General features: G+C 46.4%; 1 protein-coding gene across 1 annotated transcript in view; it reads left to right on the top strand.

Moving 5' to 3' along the window:
* Positions 1–16773, top strand: part of UNC80 (unc-80 homolog, NALCN activator) — a 220484-nt gene extending 203711 nt beyond the window's left edge. The window contains 4 exon segments of the mRNA XM_015421519.1: positions 7068–7149; positions 10596–10707; positions 12244–12455; positions 16513–16773. Coding sequence (XP_015277005.1) covers positions 7068–7149; positions 10596–10707; positions 12244–12455; positions 16513–16773 — 667 coding nt within the window.
* The last annotated feature ends 5391 nt before the right edge of the window (positions 16774–22164 follow it).

Genomic DNA, 22164 nt, shown 5'->3' with positions numbered 1-22164 from the left:
GGTGATGTCAGGGGGTGTGGCCTTATGACACACTTCCGGTGATGTCAGGGGGTGTGGCATATGCTAATGAGTTATGCTAATGAGTCCCCCTAGCTCTTTTTCTACGAAACGACCCCTGCTCTGCGTTATCTGGCATGTGTGACCGGGGCCAGACTTCTTCAAGCCTTTCATATGGGGGCGGGGGTTGGTTGCCAGGAAGTGCTAGTTAGAGTCAACTATCCCCACCCTCTCTCTACCTATCTGTAAGGCTTGAGGAAGTCTGTTTCAGTGCATCTGAAGAAGTGTGTGTGCCCACGAAAACTTATACCCAGAATTAAACTCTGTTGGTCTTAAAGGTGCCCCTGGACTCAGACTTTGTTCTGTTGCTTCGTACCAACACAGCTACCCAACTGAGTCTATCTTAAAGTAATTCTGCAATGCAGGCATAATTGTTGAAAGCAAGTCTTACTTTGGACAAAAAGGCACAGAAAACGTGACTCTGCTACCTCAGCAAGGGTTTATGTATTTATTACTTATTTTATTGACAAAATGTGTGCCCTGCCTTTCCGACCACATTAGTTCATTCTTCCATGGCAGTCTGAGCCAGCTTATAACAACTGTACCATGGCACCAAAATCACACCACTTTCTAAATATTTATGGCTGGCTCAGCAGCTCTTGTTGTAACTTTGGGGGAGATGAGTTTGTAGCGGAAGGTCTATTTTAATTAAACGGATGCACATATGGAAAAACTCATTGGGCTGACAGCTGTAGCAGTATCTAAATACTTTACAGGCTGCCATTAAATAAAATGGAAACCAGGGTTTTGTCCAGGCCCGTAGCCAGGTTTTTTGTTTTGTTTGGGGGGGCATTTAAGTTTTTAAGGGGCAGTTAAATTACAGTTAATTAAATTAATCGGAATGTCTGTCTTTGAAGGGGGAGGCTCCAAGCCTGTTTCTAACCCTTCCTTTCAAGGCTTTTTTTTTGGGGGGGGGGCTTTTAACTAAGGGGCATGGCCCCCAAATGCCCCACTGTAGCTACTGGCCTGGTTTTGTCATCTTGGTAAGATCTAAGCAGGGTCTGCCCTGGTTAGTACTTGGATGGGTGACCACCAAAGAAGTCCAGGCTTGCTAAGCAAAGGCAGGCAATGGCAAACCACCTCTGTTTGTCTCTTGTCTTGAAATCCTTATAGGGTTGCCATAAGTTGGCTGGGATATAATACCGATTAACACACATCACATAAGATAAAAATAACAATTTTCAGCCACAGGAAAACAACATTGGGTAAAATACAAAGAACATTTATGCTAATTATTTTAGAAGTCAATCTGAAATGGGATAAAGGACTGTTGTACCTCCTGTGTCAAACGTTTTAAAGTATCGCCCGAACTCGCCCCTTTCGGGGACAGTTTAGTAATAGACAGTGATTCGTTGCTTGGTGACTTTGACGCTGTGAGATTCTATTCACACTAGTAGAGCGTTCAAGTAAATTAATGAATGCAGTACCAGTATTTTAGGAGCTGCGGTGGCTCAAGGGGTTAAGACGCTGAACTGCAGGCTGTGGAAGGTCGGTAGTTCAGCAGTTTGAGACCCGGGTGCCGCATGACGGAGTGAGCTCCTGTCTCTAGCTCCAGCTCCTGCCAACCTAGCAGTTCGAAAGCAAGACATTGCAAGTAGATAAATAGGTACCACTTCGGTGGGAAGGTAACAGTGTTCCGTGCGCCTTAGTGTTTAGTCATGCCGGCCACATGACCACGGAAATGTCTTCGGACAGCGCTGGCTCTTCGGCTTTGAAAAGGAGATGAGCACCGCAACCCTAGAGTCGGATTTGACTGGCTTTCGAGCAAGGGAACCTTTACCTTTACTTACCAATATTTAACATCAATCCTCTTTCCCGCAGCATCTGCAGTATTATTATTATTATTATTATTATTATTATTATTATTATTATTATTATTATTATTATTATTATTATTATTATTATTATTATTATTATTATTATTATTATTATTATTATTATTATTATTATTATTATTATTATTATGCATTTTGCCACTGCAGTCCTAACAAAACTTTCCTGGAAGTAAGCCCCATTGGATAGACCCAAGTAAGATTTTCAGTAGACTTTCACGGGCTGTACTACACTGTGTAAAATTGCCACCCTGTGTCTTCTGACAGAAATCTCCTTTGTATACTAATCTCTTTGGCCCCTTTCTAAACTATCATTGCCCCGACCTAGATGGCTCAGGCTAGCCTGATCTCATCAGATCATGGCTACTAAGCAGGGTCGAGCCTGGTCAGTATTCGGATAGGAGACCAACAAGGAAGTCCAGGGTCTCTACACAGAGGCAGGCAGTGGTGAAGCACCTCTGAATGTCTCTTGCCTTGAAACCGTACGGCTGAGGTGTCAAACTCATTCATTACGAGGGCCGGATCTGACATAAATGTCACTTTGTTGGGCCGGGCCATGTGTGCCATAAAATGTAATGCCAGGTACTGGAGATATAAACTGTACAAATGGCAGGAGCTGGTAAGCTCCGAGCTGTTGTATCCTCACTGCGAGGCCCCAGGGGCTGGGAGGGGTGGTGCAAAGGAAAACCCACCTGGGCGGACTGGAGAGCCAGCAGTGCAGCACTGGGCAGACTATCCCACCCTGCTTGACTGCTGCAGACAAGGTTGTTCCGCCATGCGGAAGCCACAATCAGAGTGGCTCCGCCCACTTCCTCCTGAGCAGTCTCCTGTTCCCTCACCTGCACTGGTTGCTCACAGGCTGCATAAGAGCCCTGGATGGGCCAGTTCCACCACCACCCCGGCCTTATGTTTGACACCCCTGCCCTACGGGGTCACCATAAATTGGGTGTGACTTGACAGCCTTTTCCACAACCAAAGTATTATTTGGGAGGGAAGGCAGGATGGTGTACCCTGATATCATCAGATCTTGGTAGAGGGTCGGTGCTTGAATGGGAGATCACCAAGGAAGGCTATGCAGAGGAAGGCGATGACCAACCTCCTCTGCCTCTCACGCGCCTTCAAAGCCCCTTACTGGGGTCACCACACGTTGGTTCTGACTTCACAGCACTTTTGTATGTAAAGTATTATTACCCAAGAGGTTATCTGGCAAACTTTCTTTGTGAATCTGCCATGCAAAACGTTTGTCATAGTGCAAATTATCCTTAAGACTTGGAGGAAGGGGGTGTCCCCCGCCAAAGTAGAGGGACAAGGCCGAATGCGGCTCCAGTCAGGGATATCTAGTAAAGGACAGCGTCATGGTCGTGAAGAAATAGTGCCTGGATTGCAGCTGCATCCCCAAATGGTGCTGTCGATTCCCACGCATCTGCAGATGAAGCCTTTAAAATTAGCCATGGAGTTATGCCCTTTTAAGAGAGCCAGGACGGTGTAGAGATTAGAATGTCGAACTAGGATCCGGGGAGAACCAGGTTCAAATCCCCACATCGTAGAATCTTGCCGGGTGACCTTGGGCCAGTTACACACTCTCAGCCGAATCTATTTCACAGGGTTTCTGTGAGGATAAAATGGAGGAGAGGAGAATGATGTCAGCCACCCTGGGTACCCGGTGGGGAGAAAAGTGGCGTACACATCGAGTAAATGAATAAAGAAAAAAATGGAAGAAATCGAGTATAAAAGAGGGAAGCTCTTCTTAGGATTGCGCTACAACAAATTTAGAGTCCAGTTGGCACCTTTAAGACTAACAAAGGTTAATTCTGTTGGAAAAATAGGCAAAAATACTTAAATACTCAGAGTTTGCAATGGATCTTTGCTCCACTGGAGAGGAGACATTCCTTTCTGTGTAAAAATCTTTATTTCTAAGGGAAGGGTTCACTGGGAAACTACAAAATAACAAAGAGATATCTAGAGCTACATCTTTAGATCCTTACAGCACAGAACACATGGTCACACAACAATGGAGATTCTTCTTCTTTTTCTTCTTGACCCCTAGAAGGAAATCACCTGATTGCATTACCCAATCAATGTTACTCAGTTTCGCAGGCTTTCTTTACACTGACTCTGTGCCAGGTCTCCTTCCAGGTCAGTCTAAACAATAGCACAGAAGGTAGAACAGATTAACCCTATAATGACTGGAATCTAGACCTTGCAACTCACACCTTTCCAACGTATTCAAGGTATGAGCTTTCGTGTGCATGCACACTTCACCAAATACATTCGAATGGCAGGCAAGGTTCAGACTGATAGCCAGAGAATGAACAGCAAATTAACATGCAACGTGATGATGATCAAGATATGCAAAGTGACACTAAATAACAAGTGAAGGTCTATATTCTAATATACTATTCTGAAAAATAAATACACTAAAATACATTTAAATACAGAGGATTTATAGTCCTTCTTGTTGAGAATACATATGTGAGGACTGAATGAGTTAGCGTATGTAAATGAGATAAAAAAACTAATATCCCTGTTGAGTCCTGGGGAGGTTTTTGTTCCAAGTGTTGCAATAACTTGTAATTCAGTAATTTCCCTTTGCATTCTGCTTCTGTAGTTCCTTTGTAATAAAGCAGCTACTTTGAGGTCATCCACTGAATGTCCTGGAAGGCTGAAGTGTTTTCCTACAGGTTTCTTAATCTTGTGATTTAGGGTTGCCAAGTTCTTTTTCTTCCGTGGCAGGGGGCTCCCGGACGGTGTCTTGAGCGCGCGTGCGTGCCGCATGCACGTCAGCCGGAGGTGACGTGATGACGCCGGGCATGCTGGGGGCGGGGCAACAGCCATCTGAGGGGGAAACATAGAGTTTTCCCCTCAGATGGCTGTGGCCCGCCCCCAGCATGCCCGGCATCATCACGTCACCTCCGGCTGACGTGCACGCCAGGGTGGGGTTTCCCCCGGGGCCCGATTCTGTGGCGGTGAAAATCAGGCCTCCAAAGCGGGGGGAAATCCGCCCCCCGGGGGGACTTGGCACCCTTATTGTGATTCCTGATGTCAGATTTGTGTCCATTTATCCTCTGGCGTAGGGTTTGTCCTGTTTGTCCTCTGTAGAGAACTGAAGGGCACTGTTGACATTTAAGGCATAGACAATGTTAGAAGATGAGCAAGTGAATTAGTCTCTGATGGTGTAGTTGATGTTGTTAGGTCCAGTGATTGAGCTGTTTGGGTGTATGTGGCAGCAAAGTTGGCATCTGTAAGGGGAAGATAAGCCAGTTGGTTACTTAGGAATTTTGTCCCATTGTTATCTGTTGCTGTGCAAATCTTCCATTCTGCTGCTGAAAACAGCGGCCAGTGGGCCAGGGCCAGTAGACCAAAGAAAGGAATATCAAAGGACTTCATTTCAAAGCACTGGATTTCCCTTCTGTCACTACGCAGGCATTACAGTTCGTTGTCAACCTGGTGCACTGCAAGGTGTTTTTATTTTATTATTTATTTTATTCGACTTATATCCCACCCTCCCCGCATGGCAGGCTCAGGGCGGGTTACATCAGAGTTGATAAAAATACAATATATACAATTAACACAATTAAAACACTAGTAAAATGCCACAATAACCCTCATCCGGTGCCATTGTCATTGGCATTAAAACTTCACAGATGCTAACTCTGGTATGTAGTTCTGACCTGTTGAGGGGAGGCCCAGTAAAGAGGGAGGGACGTCCGTAGCCCTAGGTAAAAGCCTGGCGGAAGAGCTCCGTCTCGCAGGCCCTGTGGAACTGTATAAGGTCCTGCAGGGCCCTGATCTCATATGGGAGCTCATTCCACCAGGTAGGGGCCGGGGTTAAAAAGGCCCTGGTCCTAGTCGAGGCGGGCGTTAATCTTGTTTTTGTTATTTGACATAGCACACTTTCACACATGCCGAATAATGCACTTTCAGTGCACCTGAGCTGTCATTCACAAGTGGATTTTGCCATTTCACACAGTAAAATCCAGTTGCAAAGTGCATGGAAAACGGATTGAAAGTGCGTTATTTAGTGTGTGTGAAAGTGCTTTTGGTTTCTATACAGTCAGCAGGAGAAATCAAGGAGCATCTGCTAAAACGAGGGGAGACAAAGAATCTAATTTTGGATTTAAAAGCTGTAGTGCCAAGATCAGGATTAATCTTAATGCCAGATACTCAGCAATGCGAGTAGTGTGGTTAGGATGGAATTAAGCTGAATTTATTCTGAGTGAGTCATTGTCTAATTCAAAAATAGCCCATCTGAGTATTACCTGTTAGCTAATGAGTACTGCAGCAGAATCCTTGCATCTGTCTAATGGTGGAAATATGCTCCTTCTTAATTCCATTTTTAAAAAATTGAGGATCTGTTAAAAATCCATTAAAAAAAAAAAAACGCAGGCATGCTTTCTCCAGGATTTATGCATATTTTATTACCTAGCCACTAAGAGATTTGAGGCTAAAAATATGTGTTCTGTGTGGTAACTCCCCCCCCCCATTAAGTCTCATACCCATGATGTGAATTAAACGTTTGTCAACTGTGTTCATTATTCACTTTGTTCTAAATGTAACTGAAAGTACACAAAACTATGGAGTAGTTATTAAAGCTAGGAGGGCGGGCGCCCGTCTTTCCCCTAAACTCTACAAAAACGTTCTAAGACTCCAGAGTAGCGACTTTATGATAGTCTTCTCTAGACTTTTCTGCCATCGATGGGGAAAGCGGGCATAGTGGAACGGTATGCCCCATTGCGTAGTTGAAAACTGAGCTCAGTTTTGACCACTGGACGCTGCCAGGATGTGCCGAGCAATGTTCCCTCTAAGCTGTGGAGTCCTGTTAGCAAAAATTCTACTTGGTGAGAGACTGGCATTAAAGTTGTGAGCAGGTGATTTGGCTACTGCATAAATTAGTTTGCACTGGAGCCCTCCTTCCTGAGCTAAGACAAAAATGTGTGAGCCGGAGGCTAAAAAACTGTGAGCCAGCTCACACTAACTCAGCTTAGAGGGAACACTGGTGCCGAGTCCTCGATCTGCCCCTAGGCCCAAATCTCACTGATGCTCTTCCCCAGCCTTCAAAGATGGAAGAGTCTTTGAAGTGTCTGTGTCATTAGTATTTAGCTGTATTTGCAGAGAAACAGCATTCCATGTTTTATGTTCTCCTGTAGTGGTGACGACAATCCTCTTGATCCTTAACAGGGTAGCGAGTGTGCAGAGCGAACCGGGACACCACAATCTCCTTCTGCAGCAGCCGCTGGGAAGGAAAAGGGGCCTGAGGCAGGTAAGTTCACAGCCAATTCCCAGTCTATGAGATGGAATCTGTTGTGTAGTGGGTTAGACGTATGTAGAAACCACAGAGACGGATGTAGTGATCAGCATGGTTTACAGGTACACAACTACCCTGTTTTCCCGAAAATAAGACCTACCCCAAAAATAAGCCCTAACAGGATTTCTATGCATTTGTGGTATAAGCCCTAGTGTGTCTTCTTGAGAAAAAATAAATATAAGACAGTGTCTTATTTTCGGGGAAACACGGTAGAACACAGAATACCGGCCGAGTGGCCAACTATATACAGTACCTAGGAACATCCCTAGATCCTATTGGTGGGTTTAAACCTCCTGCCAAAGTCCCTATTGGTTCCCCAAGGAAAATCCAGGAGCCTAGTCCCTATTGTTCTTCGGGAGTTAAGCTCGGCAGTACAACGCTGGCACCTAGTGGCGGTCAGCGGACATAACAGAATCGTTCCCTACCTTCCAGGCTAGGCCAGTCTCGTCAGATCTCGGAAGCTAAGGAGGGTCGGCCCTGGCTAGTATTTTGATGAGTGACCTCTATTGATTGATTGATTTAATTTGATTTGTACCCCGCCCTCCCCGCCGAAGCAGGCTCAGGGCGGCTTACATAAAATTACTACAGATAAAAACAGCAATATAAATATCAACGTAAAACACGACATAGTTACTAAAAGCAATTTGTATGGTGGTGGCGGTACAATAGTAGCAGTAAGCATAGTTAATTACTGTTAGCAGATGATTTTTCTATCAGCAAGCACAGGCTGGATGTGGTGTAGGACAGGTTCTTAGGTTGTTAGGTGTGGCTCCCTACCTGAAGGCCTGGTGGAAGAGCTCCATTTTACAGGCCCTGCGGAACTGTAGAAGGTCCCACAGGGTCCTGAACTCTTCTGGGAGCTCTTTCCACCAGAACGGAGTGGCCACTGAGAAGGCCCTGGCCCTGGTCAATGCCAGCCTGGCATTCTTGGGGCCAGGGAGAGCCAAACAATTTTGAGACCTTGACCGTAGTGCTTTCTGGGGAACATGTGGGGAAAGGCAGTCCCTCAGGTAAATAGGACCCTGACCATAAAGGTATACGAGGGGCATGACACAGAGGCAGGCAATGGCAAACCACCTCTGAAACGTCTCTTGCCTTAAAAACAGGTCTAGTTTGCCACCTAGTGGTGTATAACGCTAGAAAAGCTAGAACTTCTGACGGCCAGACAGGATCTCCTGGTTATACTACATGCACGGCCATACAATAATTAATTAATTAGTGGAAGTTGATTAGGTGGTTAAAGCAGGAAGGACCAGTCATAAAAAAATACGTTAGATGCCATTTGAAACAGGAGCTCTGTTCATCAGCTGGCGACCAGCAACTATTGATCCACCAGTTTTTTCTGAACACGTAGCAACTAGGTCTGAAGTGCCCAGTTTGCATGTGTGTTGTATAAAAATTAATTTGTTTCAGCCTGGCCCAAGTGAGCCCTTTGCCATCCCTAGAAGTGCATGTAATTAGTTAATTTAATCTACATATCTAATATCCATGTGTACTCCCCTCCCACACTGCAGATCAAAAAATCCACATAATGGGACCAGGGGAAGCATACCGTTTGCAGAAAAAAATACAAAATGGTGTTTTGTTCTGGTTTTTTTTTTGGGGGGGGGGAGTGATAAACTACACCCAAATAGTACAAGAAAAATGTTTAGCTAGTTTTTGGGGTGCTGTAGTAACCCAGGATGTTGCCCAGAAGTGTGCTAGAGATGTCGACTGGAAAAAGAGATGAAGAGTGAGGCAGAGCCATCTTCCCCTTTATCCGCGTGCCGGGTTCTCCCCACACTTTCTTAAAGTAGATGGTAACAGCCAAAAAGTTCTATGCAGACAGCCACCATAAAACCCAAGAGATCAAAGGAAGTCAAAGCAGCATGCAGTGTGGAGGGTTCAATAAAATCCGACAATCAAAGAAGGTGAAGGCGGCATGCAATGCAGAAGGGGATTTCCGTTCCAACATAGGCTTGGTAAAACAGCAGAGCGAATGCTACATGCAGAATCGGCCAGTATTGGCTGCTGGGATGGAAGAAGACAGCGCTGTCTCTTATCTTGGCACGGATCGAGGCCAGATCAGAATACAGAACAATGTAAGATGTCAGTATGGGACACTGTGGAGAAACACTGACGCCTCTCTGTATATCTCCTAGGGATGCGTGTTTGGACATTAGCTAATACTACTTAGCTGAAAAGATTCTATTTGTTATTATAATTAGAACTTTTTAAAATATCAGTACTTTTTGTGGAAGTTCATAATCCTCATTATTCGTGTGCCTCGCGGTATGGGTTTCAGGGTTTGACCAGGGCAGAGAGAGGGAGAGACTTCGTCAGCAGATTGCAGAAGTGACCAGAACAGTATCCAGCTAATAAAGTACTAGTAAAGGTAAAGGTTTCCCTTGCTCAAAAGCCAGTCGAATCCGACTCTAGGGATGCAGTGCTCATCTCCATTTCCAAGCCGAAGAGCCAGCGCTGTCCGAAGACGTTTCCGTGGTCATGTGGCCAGCATGACTAAACGCTGAGGTCAACGGAATGCTGTTAACCTTCTTCTAATGAAGAAAACTGCACAGATCAATTTCTGTGCACCATGTTTCTCTCAATAACCACTGCTTCAGGCTGCAGACAGGGCCTAATTCTATATTACACTGCTTCTGGGTCTTTCCGGGAGTTCTGTCAAACCAGATGAGTGCTAGGAGCAGGGGTCGTTTCGTAGGAAAAGAGCTAGGGGAACTCATTAGCATAACTCATTAGCATATGCCACACCCCCTGACATCATAAGGCCCGGCAGTGGACCTGCAAGGCCGGCGGGAGTGCGAGGAAGCCCCGCCAAGACCCTCCCTGGCACCAGGCAGGCAGGGGTGGGGAGAGGCGGGGAGGAGGCAACTTACCCTCCCTCTTTTCCTGCCTCCTCCTGGCTGAATGAGGGCCGGAAGCGGGGCGGCCGGAAGCAGGGGGTGGGGCTTCGTCGTGTGCCCCGCCCCCCGCACCTCACCCGGGGGAACTGCGATCCCCCGCGATCCCCCCCGAATCGACCTCTGGCTAGGAGATCCCATATTTGAAACTCTCAGCGATTTTTGAAACAATTCTCTGGTGCATCAAGGCCTGATTTGGATTGGGACAATGGCGCATGAGGAGAGCAGGCTTGAACTTTCTTGCCCTGTTGGGGGAAATTGTGTGTACTGATGCAGAACACATATGTTTCCCCAGTAGCAGCTTCCTTACCCTGAAGACACAAGGTTATAATTCAGTATGTCTAGAGCGCCATTTTGTTCAAGTGTCTTACGGCACCAAGCCAGAAGCTCTGGCTGATGGAAGCAAAGTGTTCCTCCACTAAAATCTCTGAGGGCTGGGAACGTACATAAAACAGGCGAGAACAACCATGTCCATCTAACTGCTGTTTCCACATTTTCTAGTTGAGGAGGCCCCTTCTGTCACGTCAGAAAACCCAAACTGAACCGCGCAGCCGTCACGGAGCCCGACTCTCCACCACACGCAGAAGTATACAGCCGAAAACAAAACCTACCGGTGAGGCGACATTTCTCCAAGGCTAGTGTCTTCTTTTTTTCTTCAAATTACTGCATTTCTGGTCCCCGCCCCCTCATGTTTATATGTGTGTGTGGATACTAAATTTAACAAACCATAATTAATGAATCACCAATGTGCTTCAGAGATTGTGGGACACCAGACTTTTCTGTGTTCTGTAACTGCTAACGAGATCGCCATCTAAGAACATAAGAGGAGCCATTTTGGATCCGGCCCGAGGCCCATCCAGTCCAACACTCTGTGTCACGCAGTACCACCCTCGATAGATCCTCTGTGTCACAGTCCAGTGGTTAACTGGCACCTTTACCCCAGCTGCCTTCCTCTACACCTCTCTTAGATCGTATTGAATCAAAGAGTATCCTTGGGGGGCATGGCAGTGTGAGGGAGGCTCTAATTTCTCTAAACCGTGGGCAATCTGTTGTCGCTTGTTCCCCGTGCTGCATTGTCGCGCACTCATTCACTTCTCCACAGTTGTGCTGGTTGTTGGTCACCTTTGCCTTGGGCAATCTGTTGTCACATGTTCCCCCGTGCTGCATTGTCGCGCACTCATTCGCTTCTCCGTTCTCAGTTGTGCTGGTTGTTGGTCACCTTTGCACGCCCAGAGTTGTTCTTGAGTCTTCGCTTCCAAGCATGACACAGCAAGCTGTGAGTCGCCGAGTATGCAGATTGGCCTGAGATGAGGGTGGGGATGGGTGCAATGTCTGCTGATGTCATTAATATCAGGAGCCAGTTTGGTGTAGTGGTTAAGTGGGCGGACTCTAATCTGGGAGAACCGGGTTTGATTCCCCACTCCTCCGCTTGCACCTGGCTGGACAACCTCGGGCAAGCCATAATTCTGGCAGAGCTGTTCTTGAAAAAAGAGCAGTTTCTGTCAGAGCTCTCTCAGCCCCACCCACCTCACAGGGTGTCTGTTGTGGGGAGGGGAAGGGAAAGGAGTTTGTGAGCCGCTCTGAGACACCTTTGGGTAGTGAAGGGCAGGGTATAAATCCAATCTCTTCTCTTCTTCTTCTTCAATATCATCCCTGAGCCAAGCATACCACCTCACTATGCAGTTAGTGACTCGATGCATGATCCTTCCCCTCGCTGTCACATTTCAGGTGGGACTGGGGAGGAAGGGGACTCGCAGACCTTGGTTTCAGCTACACTGGAGTGAGAAAGTCACTTAGCCGTCCCAGTCTCCTGTCCAGCCAGGCTTCTCTTTCTAAACCCAAAACCTACAGTTTGTAGGGAGATATGCCAAACATAAACTGATGTAATATCAAATTGACCACTAGGGGGAGCAAAAGACATGCACAATAGGGGGGAAACCAAAGAAACGGGATCTTACAAGCAGGGAAAATGAGAATATGGAAAAACCGAATGTCGCGAGCTGGTTTCAGAATGAAAGTAAAACACTCCTACCCCCCCCCCAAAAAAAAGACGCCTGTTGCATACACAGTGGCCAACAGTCCAATGGTGAGAAATGTTCAGATTTATTTTCCAATGTGCTCCCACTGTTGTTTGTGTCTAACCCTGCAGTGGACCAGAAGCGATCTGTGACTTTTACTGAAGCACAGTCAGAGGCCTCCAGCTTGACCCCTGACCCAGCCCCGACAGCAGCCCAGCAGCAGAGCGGCAAAAGGGGCAGCCCTGCGGGTGGCGAGAAGCAGGAGGCAACCAGCAAGCCTGTCCTGACCTCCTCCCCGGCCATTATTGTGGCTGACCTCCACAGCCAAGCCACCACCAGCCAGGTATCTTTGGGTGGGGGGGGGAGGTGGAAAGTGGGCCCGCTCTGGACCACGGAACACGACCACAAGCATTTGTGCTGCACTTACCAGCGGCCCTCCCGTAAGCTATATTACTCTGTGCTGGATGATCACCGTTTAATGTCCTCATTGAGTCTTGATACATATTCAGTCAAAAGAGATTGTGCGTACGGGCCGCAGTGCTGGTGGACACAGATATATATCAGCCACCCCTGAGCCCGTTCGCGGGGAGGGCGGGGTAGAAATACAATAATAAAATAAATAAATATATTTCAAAAAGAAAAGGGGGGGAACCCTCACCCTCAAACAGATGTTAGCCATGGAGTTCCGCAGGGCCTGTAAGACGAAGCTCTTCCGCCAGGCCTTCCAATAGGAGCCGCCACTACTGTTACCATCAATGATCCTAGTGAATGCTTGGATCCTAGGTCTAGCCCAGACATATCGCCAGGTCCATCGGCGTGAGGGATGACGATTAGAGGAAAAAACGCAGATTGAGATCCAGAATGCCTTGCGCTTTAGGAGAGAAATGGATGTCCCTTTTGTTAAGGAACTCCAGGCTACAATGGGAAAGAAAGAACAGACATTCTACCTAGCTAGCCTAAGCTAGGCGGGGCGAATTGGCCATTTAATTTACAGGGAAATTTCCAGGTGGGCTACTGCTTTAGAGGGCCACTGGTGGCCCCGGAGCAAGCATAAATAAAATAAATAAAAGTGCCCCTATCTCCTGATGACCGTGGCAGATGGGGAAACACGTCCCCTCTCCACTTTCCCTGTGAAAATTCTGCTGAGGGGCCAGGGAAGGGGTGGTTGTTGAGGGATTCTGGGAGTCAGGCGCTTCTCCCTGAAAACCGGCAGCAGAGTGGGAAAAGACAGTTGGTGAACTAACCCAGACTACCACTGCTGATAGAGGGGCTTGGCCAAGTGAGCCCCGAGGCTCTGGCAGAGTTGCTAGGTGCAGGGGTGGCCAAACTGTGGCCCGGAAGCCACATGCGGCTCTTTCACACATATCGTGCGGCTCCCGGCAGGGTGGCTGGGGAAGCGAAGGGGAGGCATGAATGTTCCTCTCCCTGGGTAGGCTTGAGGTGGGGGAGAGCAGAGACAGGGAGCGACTCTAACTTTAAATTTGTCTCTTTAAATCCCTTCTCCAAGCCAAGCCAGCTGGGGTGGGGGGCTTGGAGGACACATTTAAAGTTAAAGTTGGCTTTCTTTCCACCTCTCCCTCCCTCCTCCCCATCTATCTGCTTTCTTTCCTTCCACCTCTCTCTCTTTTTCTCAGACAGATAAATATCATTAGCAAACAAATTAAATATCATTATCAAAATCTGTTTTACCCCTTTTGTTTTTATTTCTGGCAAATCTGCATATTTTTCAATAAAAACATGTGCATAATATTTGTCCATGCCTTGCGGCTCTCGACATCTGACATTTATTCTGTGTGGCTCTTACATTAAGCAAGTTTGGCCACCCTTGTGCTAGAGCTTCGCTCTGCTTGCTCCGGGGCCACCAGTGGCCCTCTAAGGCAGTAGACCACCTGGAAATTTCCCTGTAAATTAAATGGCCAATTCGCCCCGCCTAGCTTAGGCTAGCTAGGTAGAATGTCTGTTCTTTCTTTCCCATTGTAGCCTGGAGTTCCTTAACAAAAGGGACATCCATTACTCTCCTAAAGCACCAGGCCTCGTGTGGACTTTATTTCCAAATAATCCTCCCCCCGTTCTGCTCTCAGCTGAGAACTGTCAGGTGGGAACATACAGATGCTGCTTAGTGTTGAAAGCCAGTTTGGTGTCGTGGTTAAGTGCACGGATTCTAATCTGGGAGAACCGGGTTTGATTCCCCACTCCTCCACTCGCACCTGCTGGGTGACCCTGGGCAAGCCATAGTTCTCATAAGAGCTGTCCTTGAAAAAGAGCAGTTTCTGTCAGAGCTCTCTCAACCCCGCCTACCTCACAGGGTGTCTGTTGTGGGGAGGGGAAGGGAAAGGAGTTTGTAAGCCGCTCTGAGACACCTTCAGGTAGTGAAGGGCAGGGTTTAAATCCAATCTCCTCCTCCTCCTCCTCCTCCTCTTCTTCCTCACGTCCACAAATGAAACCACACTCCATCATCTGCTACAGTTGGCTGGACTAACATACAAGCTGAACACAACTTAGACAAAGAAACATGAAACACTGCTCTCCTTCAGGCTGCTATTATACATACTGAAGCTCTCTCAGCCCCGCCTACCTCACAGGGTGTCTGCTGTGAAGAGGGGAAGGGAAAGGAGTTTTTAAGCCGCTCTGGGACACCTTTGGGTAGTGAAGGGCGGGGTATAAATCCAATGTCGTCGTCCTCCTCCTCCCCCCACTCCTCCTCAGCAGAGCAGCAGACTTGCCCCCTCTGGTTACAGGCAGTGTGTCTTCCTGAGCCCTGGTTTTGGGAAGTGTATGAAGAGGAGGCTTATCAAGAACTATAGTCTGGAACTTGCCAAACCAACACAAGAGTAGATAAAGAGTTCATCCACCCACTTCTCTCCTCACTCATCCTCTCCAAGAAGACTTGGATTTCAACTCCACCCTTCACTCAGAGACTCGGGGCGGCTGACAGTCTCCTTCCCCTTCCCCTCCCCCTCCCCACAACAGACACCCCGTGAGGCAGGTGAGGCTGAGAGAGCTCTTTCGAGAACTGCTCTTGAGGAAACAGCTCTAAGAGAACTGTGACTGGCCCAAGGTCACACCAGCTGGCTGCATGTGGAGAAGTGGGGGAATCAAACCCGGTTCTCCCAGATTAGAGTCCGCTGCTCTTAACCACTACACCAAACTGGCCCCCCCCCACTCTTCTGATGAGCACACTGAGAGCCTTCTGCGGCCCTCTTTGCGATTGGCGGGGCTCTGCTATGGGTGATACAGGTCAGGCTGAATTGGAGGAGGCGTAAGTATTGTCTCCTTCTGTCCAAGGACTGATTCTCACACTATGGTGTATGCAGGTGACACATGGGGTCCCTACCATGTGTCGGATGTGGCGGATGTGATGCAGATCAGGACCACGGTGCATATGGAGAAGCTACTTCAGCCGTCTCCCCAGGTCCTTTCCCCCTGCTTGAAACATTTGGGGGGGGGGTGCTATTTGGCCTGATGTACAAAAGGAATCCAGCTCAGGATAATCCTACTACGGCCAGTGCCTCAAAAGTCTGGCAATAAGGAAGACAGTTCTTCCATTCTTGTCAGTATTAGTATCCCCGGCTGTTTTCTTTTTTCTTGTATTGCTTTGGTCCATTTGGGTGAGACCACAGCACTATGCCTGTTCACACCTAAAAGGACAATGGTGCCCTTGCCATGGAAGTTCAAAACAAGCTCTACAGAAATTTTAAAACTAGGATATTGATGTACAGAAAATAATCCTGTCTGAGTGTTTTCTCAAATTGGGCTGGGGAAACACATACTCAGACAGGATTATTTTCTGTACATCAATATCCTAGTTTTAAAAGACGGGGGGTGGGGGTGATCCCTAGCAAGTAGTTAAGAAAGGATATTGGAACTTGTGTGAATGTTCCTGCCTTCACCGACTTAAGTGCCTTTGAGACAAAGAAGCCTATGCTTGTTTATTTAAGCAGACACCAACAAGAAATCTCTCTCACCAGTTTTAAAGACCTGCCTGTATAACAAAACAGCTACTTGATTGTGAAAAACTATTTATTGTTTATATTTATACAAATTTACCTCATTCCTGTTACCTGTTTACCTTCTAAGTCCTAAACCTGTTACATACCTGACCATTTCCCGTCAAACATGAAACAAAGCAGTTTGTTAGTTGTGAATTACCATCAGCCTCTTGTGTGCCATAATCAGACAACGACAAAAGAAGGATTTTACTCGGTTCCTCAATTCCCTCAGCTGGATCAGTATATACATTTAAACAACTGGGTGGGAGGGAGAGACGAATAAAGAAGAAAGAAAAGGGGCTGCTCAGCCAAGAAAAAGATAAAAGGAATCAAAAAGGGAAACTGTTATAAGTTAACTCTTCTGATCCTTACCAAGAGCTCCTGCCTGACTATAAACTCTCTTCCTTCCAGAGTGAGATGCTTTCTGTTGAGAAGGATAAAAAAAAGGAGGACAATCCAGAGGCAAGGTTGGCTCAAGCCCCCGGGAGCCCCCCACCCTCGCAGATGTCAGACACGGAGGATTTTACAGGCCTGGAGACCACGAGCTTATTGGAGCATGGAGACACTGTCCTCCACATTAGTGAGGATAATGGGATGGAAAACCCCCAGTTCACCTTCACACATGTCGAGGTGGGGCAGACTGACACTGGCCTGGATGAGTCCCACGTTTGACTCGGGCAGAAGGGGAAACTGCACTGGTTGTCATATTCATCCATAAGTAATTAAAACAGCACTTTATAAACTATGCGGACCACATCTGGTAGCATGTGTCTGACATGCAGGCCAATCCGTTGGAAACATGCCAGCGCCTTTAGACAGATCTAGTTGGACTCAGGGCAGACCGTGAAAGAGGAATAGTTCCGGAACGGAATCTTCCTGTGCACAGAATGAATCCCTAAAATCTTGCTCTTTGGGGCATCTCGGTTTTTCCAGTTAAACCCCCAAACAAACTAATTGCTAAAACGCCAGGCAGAAAACCAGGCAACCTTTTTGGAGGCTGGCCACCCGAATATAAGATCCCAAAGTTTATTTTTGTAATCTCAGAAGGGAGGTATAGATATAAATATATACATAGTATATTAATACAGATATTACTAGCTGAAGAGCTGTGGATGCTTTATGATTGTACGTTCTTCATTTAGCATCGAAATGCCAAATGCTAGATAGTGATCAGAAATTAGGAAATTTCTGTCCTGTTTGATACTTCAAACTCTGGGTTATATACCTGAGGAACCATAAATTTACAATCCCCTTAAAATTAACTGTAGACTACAGTGAAGAATGTTAAGACTATGCACTGACGTGGGCATTTGGGCTGAGTGTTCTGTACATGAAGTAAATAGTACTAAATATTCTGCTTTGAAATATTCATCAACTTTAACACAGCAAACAGGAAAATGTGTGTGGATCTTCTCACACAATCCATTTGGCCACGTTCATACTTACAAGTATATCTATGTGTTTCCAAACCAGGAGCTGATATTGTACAGAATATTTATGCTCATCATGGGGCATGTAATAGCAAAAGATTTATTCCCATGAACGCTTATGTGAATCTCCGGCCAGGTGTGATTCTCTGGGTGGAAAAGTGTAACATTTATGAATTATACCTCACTTGAAAGTCATGGATAATTTGCAATCTAGGCTAAATGAAATATGAATGTAACCATTAATTTTCAGATAGCCAGTAACGTATTTCGTTCATTATGTTGATATAAACTAGTTTAGTATCTAAAGTGGATTTATTGTGTCAGCCATAGATATGTGTGTGTAAAGTGCCATCACGTTGCAGCTGAATTCTGGTGACCCTGTACGGTGTTCAACGCAAGAGACGTTCAGAGGTGGTTTGCCATTGTCTGCTTCCGGGTCATGACCCTGGACTTCCTTGGTGGTCTCCCATTCGAGGACTAACCAGGACCGATCCTGCTTAGCTCCCTAGATCTGACGAGATCAGGTTAGCCTGGGCCATCCAGGTCAGGGCCAGCCACGGATACGGTTACCAAAACAGTCCATTCGGGGAGGCCAAGTTGAAATTGTGAAACTTCACAAATAACAGGGATAGTTTCCGATACTTTGCAGGTAGAAAGCGGAGCATAAATGGCCATCACTACTATCCTCGTCAAGGAACTAACATACACCATTCACCTCACTTTAAACCCGTCTAGGCTCCGTACCACACTCCTACGTGCCCTGTTTTCACAGTAGATCACTTTTTAAATGATTTTTCGTTAGAATTTGGTTTCGTCCGAGGGTGGCTTTCTCGTTGGGTTTCGATGAGAAATGCGAAATGACGCTGAGCGTTCCCAAAAGCGTGCATCTGTTTTTAAGCTCGCATCCTTTCCGCCACTCGGTGAGCAGGATTCTGAGCACAGGGGGAACATCGACACAGTCGCCATTGTGCTTTTTATGTTCCATGCCAGCGGTTCTCAAGCTTTCAGCACTGTTTTGATCTGAAAGACGAAGATGCCCCATTGGAGGCCTCAGCTGCTGATCTGGCCATTCCCTGACTGCCTCTGCTGTCGACTGTTGGAGGGCGGTGGCCAGTGGTAGGCAAAGGGGCTTCCTTAAAAGATTACTTTAAAAGTAGCAGCTCCATGACCTACATTTCAACGTACTGCTCTGCTGTATCACCCATCCATGATGTGCCGAAATGATTTATTACATTTACATCCTGCTTTATTTCTCAACATGGAACGCAAGAACCTCTACCGCAGAGTCCCAGTTAACTTCCTTTCTAGGCCCCGGCCACACAGAGACCTACCGATCTTCAGCCAAACAGCCGCATCGTGTGCCTTCAGACAATATCCTGGGAGCCAGGATGTGGCTCAGGGAGAAGAGGGAAAGAACAACACTTTGCACATGCTTGTGGAAATTGTCATCCCTGTTTAGATGAGACACCTTGATGAATATTTGCGTGCCCCCCCCCCGGTCAAAATGAACTTGCCATGCAGATAAGGCAGAGGAGAAGGAAGGGTCATGCTGCATGTGGAAGAAATTATATACCGCGGTACGAACTATAAACGAAGCCATCTTCGTATTCTGGCACCGACTTCTGTCCCTTTATTACCAAGGTCAGTTTGCAGCTGTTACGGCCACTGTTCTCTGCAAAGGAACCCCACGCCCCGTGAGGATTCCGGCTTTGCTCTGAAAGAAGCTCCGCCTCCTTTGGCTGGCTCCAAAGCAGCCAGCCACCTCTCCCCTCTCCCGGAAGATCAAGGCGAGACTTGCAGGTTCTCGAGTTGGCCTCCTCCCGATCCTCTCACCTTGCTTCCATCTGGCCGTGCTGCAGATCCTGTTCTTGATTAAACCAACGTCTCCCGGTTGGTAAAATTCTCTGCTGCAGCAGTGCCACAGGGGCGAAGAGCTCCCCTTTTGCCACCCATTCTACAGGGCCCCCCCCAAGTACTATTTGAGAACCGCTGTTCATGCATAAATCTAGTAATATAAGCACCAATGGTTAACTGTGTGGATCTTCTGGCAGACAGAAATAAATTTTGTGGCTACTTTTAGAAGCACACCAGCCACATACTCTGACCTGCTCCCCAGAGTGTTGGTTGCTCTTACGTTAGGACATCGATGCCATGAAGTCATTTTTCTGAATTACCAATTAAATGTTTTTGGTGAAGAAGACATTGATTTTTTTAAAAAAAGACACGATTTATAATTTATCTGGTTCCCGACTGCAGGTTTTTTTAAATGGGTAGTGATCACATTATTTTTATTTTGTGCGCGGAGCGACTGCCGTACAAAAAAGACTGTCGCCACAACCAGCACGGTTAGTTCTCTGTCCGCGTGAACAGAGATGTTTTCGATCCTTACAGTTTAGATAAAGGAAGCCTTTGTCTGTACAATGAACATTTCCATCAGTCGTGTTCCAGGAACAGAAAATACTGTGATATATCCAAATTTGTTCTTAGGAAGTCTAGTAACTGCATCACTACCCATTGTAAAGTGCTGAATCCATTGTAGCAAGCCATAACGAGAAGTCTGAATATGCCCAGTGAGGGTTTTTAAAAAAATGTGATTTCAAAACATTAATGACTTAGGGCGTTAAGTCTGGCAGCCCTAAAGAGGGCTTTTGCTGAGATACAAGCACGTCTTGTTGTCCTTATGTATAATTTACTTCGTTCTGGTTGCGCTCTTCTCACTGAAGGTGTGGACAACTGTACTCTAACAGAACTTGTGCTGTTATCGAGAAGTGATAAGTATATTTCTGCTGTGAAGAAAAACGATGCTGCTTACTTAGTGTTAGAGGCCTTAATGTGCGCGTAATGTTCAACCAAATGTCTGCGTTGTTAAAAAAAAAGAAGTCTTAACTGTGTTTGATAAAATTTTGTGTTTCGGACTTTTACACCAACTTGCCATTGTCTGGTCTCCCTTTCTAAAAGACTGTGAGATGTAGTTTTGAGATGGCAGCCACACTCCCAGAGCTTGCTGAAAACACCTTCGACACGTAGCTCCTGATAGTTGTTCAAACGAGTACCCAAAAACTTCACTCCAGTTTTGTAGAAAGGGAGAATTGTTCTATGGGAAATCGTCAGTAATTTCATCAAGTGTGTATTTCTGTCTTCTTTTTATACATGATCTTTGTTGTGCAGAATGTCTAGATGTATTCGCGTGTAATCGTCTGTACGCGTGTGCGCATAGGAATGTCAAGGGATGCATTTTTAAAGAATGCTGCTGCCAAGATTTCAAAGAAAAGTTATCTGGACTTGAACTGATTTCGTGTGGAATTTCACCAATATTGTTTAAAAGAATTGGCATTAAAAATTCAACTTACTTAGGGTTATCTGTGCAAACAGACTGTTTCCTTCTACATTTCCAAATTAGGCCATTCCCTGTACAATTGGAACAAACCAAACCACCTCGAGTCCAAGGAGGTGAGGTGGGATAGAAGTATTTTAAAGAAACCAATCTGAAGCTTGAATGCCATTTATTTAGATACTTCCCTTGCCAAAGAGTTATCTAAAGATATTAAGGGAAAATAAAGTACGTTCTACAGAAATCTCTTCAACTTTAAATAACACGGGATATTACAGTTAGCATCTGATCTCAGGGTGGTCAGTAGAATGTACCTTCTTAGTGATGCAGGCTACACTACTGGAAGCGAAGGAAGGGCTATTTTGCCATGTTCATATTAAGAGGGATGATATGAAACTGAGGGGCTTTTATGAAAATACTTGTTTATAGATAAATACTACGTATAGATTATAAAGTCAAGCATATCAAACTGTAAACGTTAATGTTAATAGAAAAAATGAGACCCCCCCCAGAGAAGATTCAAAACTATAGGTTGGAAGGCGGTGGATCCGAAATGTTACCGATCTGCAATGTGTTACCGATCTGCAATGTGCAATGACCAAAGACAAAGGCGGAAATAAAAATATCGAGATGTCTGATTTATGTTTACGAAAGAAATTACAATGGTTTAGTGTTTGATTATGCATAAATAAAACTTGCCTACAAATAACTTATTAAGTTTGGGGGAATTCCTGTTTGTTTGATTTCTTCTTGGGCTTCTGCTATGTCCATTAACACAGCGGTGGCAGCTGTAGAGATCTCAAGGTAAGAGATGTTCAGAGGCGGTTGACCATTGCCTGCCTCTGCATAGTGACCCTGGACTTCTTTGGTGGGTTCCCATCCAAATACTAACCAGGACCGACCCTGCTTAGCTTCCAAGGCCTGAGAACGGGTCATCCAGGTTAGGGCACATTCAGTGGACAATAGACATAGTACAAGGGGGGGACCCGCGATACTCGCGGGAGAGGGGGACCTCCACGCCTATCAGGAAGAGGAGGAAGCAGGAGGAGGAGGCAAGTTCCACCCCTATCCCGCCAGTTCCCCGTCTCCTCCACCCCCTGGCTCAATCTTCCCCTCCCCCTGCCCTGGAGCGCACCCCCCCTCCAGAGTCCAGTTCTACCCACCCCTTCCCACTACATTGCTAGACCTGGCCTCCGGAGTCCAGGTCTACCCACCGCTTCCCACTGCATTGGTAGACCTGGCCTCCTCCGGAGGCAGGGAAGGGGTGAGTAGACCTGGCCTCCTGGCCTCCGGAGGAGTCCA

Source organism: Gekko japonicus, unplaced genomic scaffold, assembly GCF_001447785.1.
Source record: "Gekko japonicus isolate JY-2015 unplaced genomic scaffold, Gekko_japonicus_V1.1 scaffold1139, whole genome shotgun sequence".
Classification (NCBI taxonomy): Eukaryota; Metazoa; Chordata; class Lepidosauria; order Squamata; family Gekkonidae; genus Gekko; species Gekko japonicus.
This window is presented reverse-complemented; position numbering and strand designations above follow the sequence as displayed.